Source organism: Myotis brandtii, unplaced genomic scaffold, assembly GCF_000412655.1.
Source record: "Myotis brandtii unplaced genomic scaffold, ASM41265v1 scaffold882, whole genome shotgun sequence".
NCBI lineage: Eukaryota > Metazoa > Chordata > Mammalia > Chiroptera > Vespertilionidae > Myotis > Myotis brandtii.
The window spans coordinates 58,497-66,716 of NW_005371607.1; the positions used below are offsets into that span (position 1 = coordinate 58,497).

The 8,220-nt window shown below is 52.1% G+C and overlaps 1 protein-coding gene across 1 annotated transcript in view; it reads right to left on the reverse strand.

The window, feature by feature from the left end:
* Window positions 1-6,452: 6,452 nt before the first annotated feature.
* KIRREL (kin of IRRE like (Drosophila)) overlaps window positions 6,453-8,220 on the reverse strand; it is a gene marked incomplete at its 5' end in the record, with an annotated part of 21,161 nt that continues 19,393 nt past the window's right edge. The window contains one exon of the mRNA XM_005884961.1: window positions 6,453-6,470. Within this exon, the coding sequence (XP_005885023.1) occupies window positions 6,453-6,470 (18 nt within the window). The remainder of the gene's footprint in view (window positions 6,471-8,220) is intronic.

Sequence of the window (8,220 nt, forward strand, 5' to 3'; positions counted from 1 at the left end):
GGAGTGGATGCTCTGCTCTCCCCAGGAGACCACTCTGCAGCTAATTACATGAGGAAGGAAATGGGAAAGTGCGTGGCCATGAAGTGATCTTTCTTCTCCCCCAGAATCTTGCTCTGCAAAGAGCTGGTCTTTTGGTTTTCGGACCCTGGGGGCTGATGAGATAGACTCTGTGCTCATCTGGGTGGGCACATTCTCCTATCAGGTCAGCGCTGAGCTGCCGGCACACAGCGGGCGTGTGTAGGGGGGAGAGTGTGCTGGTGGCAGTGAGCTGTGCGCTGTGGGATGCTGCAGAGTGGAGACGGGCTGGGGTTGGGGTGGTGCAAAGTGTTAATAGACCAAAGCAATCAACTCCCATTTGAGTAGCACTTGGTCATTGGCAAAGGGTGCTTGTCTATCTCATCTCCTTGGGTGTTCAACACTTTTACAAATTTCACAAATAAGAAAAAGCTCAGAAAGGTGTGCTGACCTGCTGTTCCATGAGGCACTGCTGGGATTTTAACCAGAGTTCATGCCCTTTTCATAACTCCTGGACAATTGTTGACATCTTTCACGATGTCTCTAAGAAAAGGTGCAGCCCTAGCCCGTTTGGCTCGGTGGATAGAGCATCGGCCTGCGGACTGAAGGGTCCCAGGTTCGATTCCGGTCAAGGGCATATGCCCGTATTGTGAGCTTGATCCCCTGGGTTGCAGGCTTGATCCCCAGTGTGGGGTGTGATTCTCTCTCATCATTGATGTTTCTAGCTCTCTCTCCCTCTTCCTTCCTCTCTGAAATCAATAAAAATATATTTTAAAAGAAAGAAAAGAAAAGGGGCCAAGGGGAAGGGGGGAAATACCCACTCCCCTCCACCCCCCTCCAGGCTAACAGAAGGTAGTGTGTACTGAGTACCTCTGTGCTAGGAAATTGGCTAAGCACTGTACTAGTATATGGGATAGGAGCTATTATCGGTCCATTTCACAGAGGAGAAAAGTGAGATGCAGAGGTAAAGTAACTTACCTAAGGCCAGGTAGGAGCAGACGGTGACGCTCTGTATTGATCAGGATGTGTTATGTTGCAACATCAAACCACTCCAAAACGTCAGTATGTTAACAAAACAAAGACTCATTTCTTTGTCAAAGTACATGTTCCTCACGGGTTGGCAGCGGGTCTCCGCTTCCCTCAGTCCCTCGGGATCCCGGGCAGAGAGGGACCCACCATCATGGAGCTGCACCGCCTGGAATAATGAGCTCCTGTTGCTATGGCGAAGAGCCGGCAGGTCTCGCACTAGCGATTGCATGCTTTGGTTTGGAACTAACACGTTACTTCTCTTTATAGTACATTGGCCCAGGTTAGTCAGGTAGGCCTTGCCTGGGGACTCGGAGAGGGAGAACCCAGTATTAGTAAGTCCTGGACAAGCCTATCGGTGTGGCTATACCGCTTCATCAAGCAGGCGACTCCTGGGTTAAACTGCCTTGATGCATTGCATTTATGGGTTTGTTCCTCCTCCTCCCCCTTTTTTTCTCTCTCCCTCCATCCCTGCATTCCTCTAGCACATACGGAGCAGCTATATGCCACTCTGTTGGACGATGAGGATACTAAAATAAATGACGCATGCTCTCCGCCTTTAAATGCCCTTATTTTAAGAAGAAAGTGCTAATGCTAATGTGTTGTACACAAACCCCTGTGATGCAATCAGACAAGTGTAAGTGAGGTAAGCAGGATTCCGCCCACCTGTCCTGGGACTTAGGCAAGGTTTCCTGGAAGGGGATGGCCTTTGAGTGAGGGGAGTAAAATGTGAAAATGAAAAGGTGAAAGGGCCTGGGCATTCCAGGCTGAGGGAAGAGCTTGGCCAAAAGCACAGAGGGGCAGGGAAGGGCAAGGGTTACTCCAAACAAGGCACAATTCCATCGACTGTGTTGAAATGTCGGGAGGTGAAAGGGAAGGCAGAATGAAGGGATCCTTTGGGAATTCATGTTTCTTGGGGACCTTGAACTTTCACACTTTGGTGCAAAAGTGCAGACAGGTGCATGTTTGTGCCTAGGGCAGACTAACTCCTCAGGGGGTGGCTTTTAAAGCTGCAAAGAATGGTGACAAAGGGGTTGTTGGTGTCATTACTTGTGCTCAGTCTAGGGCAGTGGTCGGCAAACTGCGGCTCGCGAGCCACATGCGGCTCTTTGGTCCCTTGAGTGTGGCTCTTCTGCAAAATACCACGTGCGGGTGCGCACGTACAGTGCGATTGGAACTTCATGGCCCATGCGCAGAAGTCGGTATTTTGTGGAAGAGCCACACTCAAGGGGCCAAAGAGCCGCATGTGGCTCGCGAGCCACAGTTTGCCAACCACTGGTCTAGGATGACATAAAGGAGGGGCTTGGGCTCCTGGCTCGGGAAGAGAGGGCGCTCCTGTGGCCTGTCTTGTGCCTCGAGAAGAGAGGGGGCCTGGTTCCTTGGAGCCTCCTGTGGGGCCCTACGGAGCTCACAAACTTGTCCTAAGGTGCCCGCTGGCCCTATCCTGGGCTTGGGGATGCAGCGAGGAATAAAACACACCCTAAGACAGTGATGGCGAACCTATGACACGCGTGTCAGAGGTGACACGCGAACTCATTTTTTTGGTTGATTTTTCTTTGTTAAATGGCATTTAAATATATAAAATAAATATCAAAAATATACATCTTTGTTTTACTATGGTTGCAAATATCAAAAAATTTCTATATGTGACAAGGCACCAGAGTTAAGTTAGGGTTTTTCAAAATGCTGACACGCCGAGCTCAAAAGGTTCGCCATCACTGGCCTAGGACACAGCACAGGAAGCATCCTAGCTAACACTCCTTGGCCTGACAGAATTCACCTGGGCCTCCATGTTTGCATAAACTGGCGCATTCTCCTGTTTGCCCCCCGCCCCCATTACCCTATTCCGTTTGCTTTTGGATTCCAACTACTATGCCATCTATTACCTGTGCCAGTTCAACTTACCTGGCTACAGCCTCAAGATTCCCCCTGTACCTGGGCCTCTTTCCCAACAGGTTGGACTTGCCTTGGGCTACCTACAGGCTCTTGGTCCTGGACACAGGCCTCCAAATTGCAGCCCCACAGCTCCCTGTCCCTCCCTCAGCAGTAGCTCGGGGCTATGGATGCCAACCTTCTTGGGAATGGGTGGCATTACCTCAGAAGTATCTTTTCAGCTTTCATCCCTCTCTGTCTCTATGTCCCATGTCCTGTATGCAAAGAGGCTACTGTGGAACAGCTCTAGTTTGGTTGGTTGGTAACTGGATGAGAAAAACAACAAGCCCTTTGGATCTCTCTGGTGATTTATAGCTTTCAAAAACATTATCTGCCCTCGCCTGTTTGGCTCAGTGGATAGAGCATCGGCCTATAAGGGTCCCAGGTTCGATTCCGGTCAAGGGCATGAATCTGGATCACTGGCTGGGGTGTGTGCAGGAGGCCAATCGATATGTCTCACCCACATCGATGTTTCTCTCTGTCTCTCCCCCTCCCTTCCACTCTCTAAAAATCAACGGAAAAATACCCTCAGGTGAGGATTAACAAAACAAACAAAGAAAACAACTTTGTAAAAAAAATTATCCTGTAAAATGAGCAAAGAGAAATCCTTACAATCTCTACCAAAATAGGAGAATTTGGGATTTCTCGGCACAATGGCTTCTGTGTGTACACCATTTTTTTGTGTTTTTTTTTCATTTTGTTTCATTACAAGTTCAAAGGTTGAGACCTGGTAACTTTGCTTTTTACCAAACCACTGCATTTTAATCAGCAAACCCACTCCTGTCCCACCCCTACTCGCACATCCTTTGGAATCTCGATCCCTGGTTCAGTTTCCCCCTTTCCAATCCAATTTCTCAGTAGAATGGCTTCTGTGTGTACACCATTTTTTTGTTGTTTTTTTCATTTTGTTTCACTACAAGTTCAAAGGTTGAGACATGGTAACTTTGCTTTTTACCAAACCACTGCATTTTAATCAGCAAACCCAATCCTGTCCCACCCCTACTCGCACATCCTTTGGAATCTCGATCCCTGGTTCAGTTTCCCCCTTTCCAATCCCATAATCAGACTTGGCATAGAGCCTTTGGGTGCTGTGTCCCCAAAGCACGGAGGCTTGAGCTGTTTGTCCCTGAACTGCCATAGTTGGCTTCAGGGTTCTGCAAGTCACAAACTGCTGGATAAAATGTGCTTGCCCATGGCCTGGAGGTGACACAAATACGATGTCTGCGATCTCAACCCAAAAATCTCCTATCTTTTCCCAACATTTGGACCGTTTCACCCCAAATCAGGCAAGCTTTGAAGTATCCGGAGCTGTTCATGCATTAATAACACAAAACATGGTACTTTTTAGAACATTTATATTTATATATAAAAATTAAATATATATAATATATAGTGTGTTTGAGACTAAAAATATAGTACATAATATTTTTTAAAAAAGGAAAATGAAAAAAAGGCAGAATAGGAAAAGTTGTGAAGGACACACAGATACACATTGCTAAAAATCTACGATGGTCTGTCCTAACAAAAATATTTTTCTCTCTTCTTTTAATTATCATGGATCCATTTAGTATTGGGGTTCGGGTGGGGAAAATTCTTTTGGAGCCAGAAATGGAGGTTGTAACCCCAAGAACGGTTGGGGCAGAAAATGTGACCACAGGGGGCCCTGGGTCTCTTTCTGGTGAAATTGGAAGCAGCCCAATCTTCTGAGTCACTATTGCTAACAAGAGTGAGCGGGGAGTTTGACTGTACTGGCACCTGGGCTGCTCTCTCCCGAGTTGGGGGTATTCACAGGGGCAGCATCTCAAGATCTCCAGAAGCTCACAGAGGAGCCCATGGCCCCCCCACACTTGACAAGACCACTGGCTGGAGCCCTCACAAAGCCAGCAGGGGGCAGGAGACTGGTAAGAATGAGTGAGTTACATGCAAACGGAGTTGTTTTTAAGAGCAGGCTTGTACCAGAACCACCAATACGCACAGCAAATATGTCTCCGGGAGCAGGCCCTGGCCCTCACAGTGATGCAGGACAATGGGATTCTGCCTCCCCTCCGTCTCCCAAGCCACGTCTTTCTGCCCTCTCCTCGAGGCCAGAGGTGAAAGGTCAGGACAAGCTGATCAAGGTGAGGCCTTTCAGGAAGCTGGCCTCCAGGAGGCGAGAGAAAGAGGGAGGGGGAGCTGGGGAGGGAGAGGCAGAGAGAAGGGAATGGGATATTTAAATGCTAATGTTATAGCCTCTTCACAAAAATAAATGCCTTCCCAATGGCATCCCTGGGTCTGTGCACTTCATTATCACTTCCTCGCTGGTCCCACCGTGGCCAGGGGCTTCACCGATGCCTTCCAGGTGAGTCCCCAGCATGCGGTGGCTGCAGAGGCAGGGCAGTCCCCTGGCCGGCACACAGGGCACTGAGGTGGCAGAGAAGCCAGGACTCTAGGCTGGCCTTGGCAGTGTAGCAGAGGGGCAGTGTCCACACAGCAGAGAGGCAGTGACTAAGCCAGTTCAGTCCAGCTGGGGTCTTGGTTTTAACAGCATTTTCTGCAAACCCCATAGTGACAGACCACCCGATTCCATTTTAAGGAGCCCAGGACTTGAGGCTGGAACTGAGTGCCAACTGGTTAAGGAGAGGGCCTGGGGGCAGAGGCCCCAGGGCAGTGTGCTCCACCCTGGAAAGCAGGAAGGCTGCCTCAGTGATGCTGGGTGAGAAGACAGCGCCTGGAGGCCTGGGGACGGTGGTCAAACCAACCATTCCATCCCAAGCAAAACAACAGCACTGCTCTACCCCCTGGCCACTTCCTTTCTGACTTAAGGTTTCTGCTTAATGCAAACTCTGTGGGTGGGCTGAGGGGTCCAGGATTTAGGACGCAGGTGAGGCCCTCCGCGAAGAAACAGTGGCTCACCCAGCAGCACAAGAACCGCTTCCAGATCCAGAATTTGTCAGAAGTGCTGGACCCACATGCCCTTCCCACAGGCCCCGCCAGAGGGGTCAGCTGTCCTCAGGCCTTGTCCCCAGTACCCACACCTCAGCCTGCAGGCTTCCCCTTGTAAGTGGTTGCTGAGCAGGAAAATGCCTCACTTGCTTGGTACCCAGGAGGCCCCAGCGAAGGTTAAGGGACAGCGAACAGTGAAGCGGCTGTCTCAGGCCTCAGAAGACAAATGCTCCCTCAAGGCCAGCTGAGTGACCCAGTGACCTTGGCCCCCTCCTCTCCATCATGTCAACAGAAGGGGCCCAACACTGCAACCAAAAAGGGGAAACAGGAGAATGTGACCAAACCCCAAACAAAAACGACTGTTGGAATATTCCTGTTTAACAGATCACCCCCGGCTTTTGGATTCTGTAAATAATCAAGATGCACGAATTTGCGGAGGAACCTGCATCCTTAACAGGCCTTCTCACTGAGCTCACACACAAGGACTGCGCAGGGCGGTGTCAGCTTCCAGGGGTGGGTATGGGTAGGAGCCTGGATGTTTCCAAAAGGGCAGGTCGCTAGGGCTTGGGCCCCTCCTGGAGGACAGAGGTAGCTGCGAGGCCAGGAATGTCACTCCACAGACCCATCCAAAGGGTGCAGATGGCCCGTGGCCAATGAGCGCGTAACTCATGAAAGCAAACTTGATAATGAATGGCGACCATGAGAAAGGCCTACGCGCATTCTGGGCATCACACAGGAGGCCCCACCTGTGTCGTCAGGGCTGAGCGAGTTGGGGTGCACTCCAGGCCCTGCTCTGGGGAGGGGGAGGTCCACACGGGTTTTCTTTGGAGTGCTGGTTCTCTTTGGTTAGCAGGCGGCGGCTGAGAGCCATGGGGACTGGGTGCGTGCATGTGTGGGTGTCAGCATGGGCCACGGCCGCCTGCAGTGCCCTCTGAACCACCTAACCCAGTCGGCCCTGCCTTATATCAGGCGCCCTGACCCCTCTGTCCCCTCAAATCTGCAACACTTGACAGTGACTGGGGCTCAGAATACCCCCTCCCTGCAAGTCGCCCACACAGGGCCGGCCAACCCGAGCTCAAGGCACTGCAAGCGGAGGAATAGGATTGATCCAAGAGGGGAAAAAAGACGCTTAAGCAAAACCTGTGTGAAGAGCACATCTCCCCCCATCCCCCCGGAAGGTGGCCTCTAGGCAGCCATGGGCTGGGGCTGGTACAGGGTGTCTGAGAGTCAGTCCCCTCCCTAAGCCTGTCGGAGCCCATCCGCAAGCCGGGTCTCCCCACGGGATGTTTAAAGACAGAGTCAAAGTGCTCGGAGACAGAGGAATGGTCGGTGCCAGGAATCTGGTGGAGTGCAGGTGCCCTCTCCTCCCCATGGGGACTTCTATTTGGGCAGGGGACTTTCTACAGCTTTATTACCTTTTTTCCCCCAAGAGATGTTTATTGTTGTTGGGGTTTTGTTTTTCTTTGAAAAAATAGCCTATAGTACTCCTACCCTCTCACCCACATCTCCCCAGGCAGGAATTCAAACCAGGAAGTGGGGCAGACTGGGGAGAGAAGGGGCGTGGGTGGGCTCCCCTGGCGTGGGTTCTGGAAACTGCTAGGTCACTCACAGTCGTCTTGCTGGTGAGTCAGGACACGGTCCCTGGCCTTTCCTTCTTCCACCGTGACCCCTGACATGTCTGGCCAGCCCAGCACAGGGAAGGAAAGGGGGGCAGCTATGGGAACACCTGGATCCCCCTGTAGACTGACAGATGGGCAGCCAAAGCGGGCAGCCAGGATGGTGGGCGTTTTCATCTCACTGGAGGAGGGCTGGATTTGAACTCAGTGCCAGGGCTGTTCTCTAGACAGAGATAAAATAAACCCCAGGGCCCTTCTGCAGTCCTGAGGAGGGGGGTACACGGGGTATAAATGCAGATGACAGAGGACCGGCCAGGCCATCCTGTTACCACTTCTATGGGCCAGCACCACTCACCCTCCACTGCATGTCCGCCAGGCCAGAGCCCACTCGCTCCCACACCAACCCCCATGCACGCCCGGGAGACCAGAGGGGCGGGATGGGAAGGGATAGGAATGCCAAAAAGTGCCCCCTCCTCTCTCCACAACCTTCACCCTCCCCAGCCCCACGCCGCGGGGCGGGTCAGAGACACACCCTCCCGCAGCGGAGGGAAGGGCGGGCCCAGGAGGCTGGGCAGCACAGAGCACCTCGGGTGGGAGTTTCGGGGGAGACCTGTCCCCCACCTGCCACGGCGGAAGGAGGACGGCTGGTCGGGGACAGGAGCGACGAGCAACGCCCCTGAATATCAGGGAACCGCGTCTGCTCTGCCCC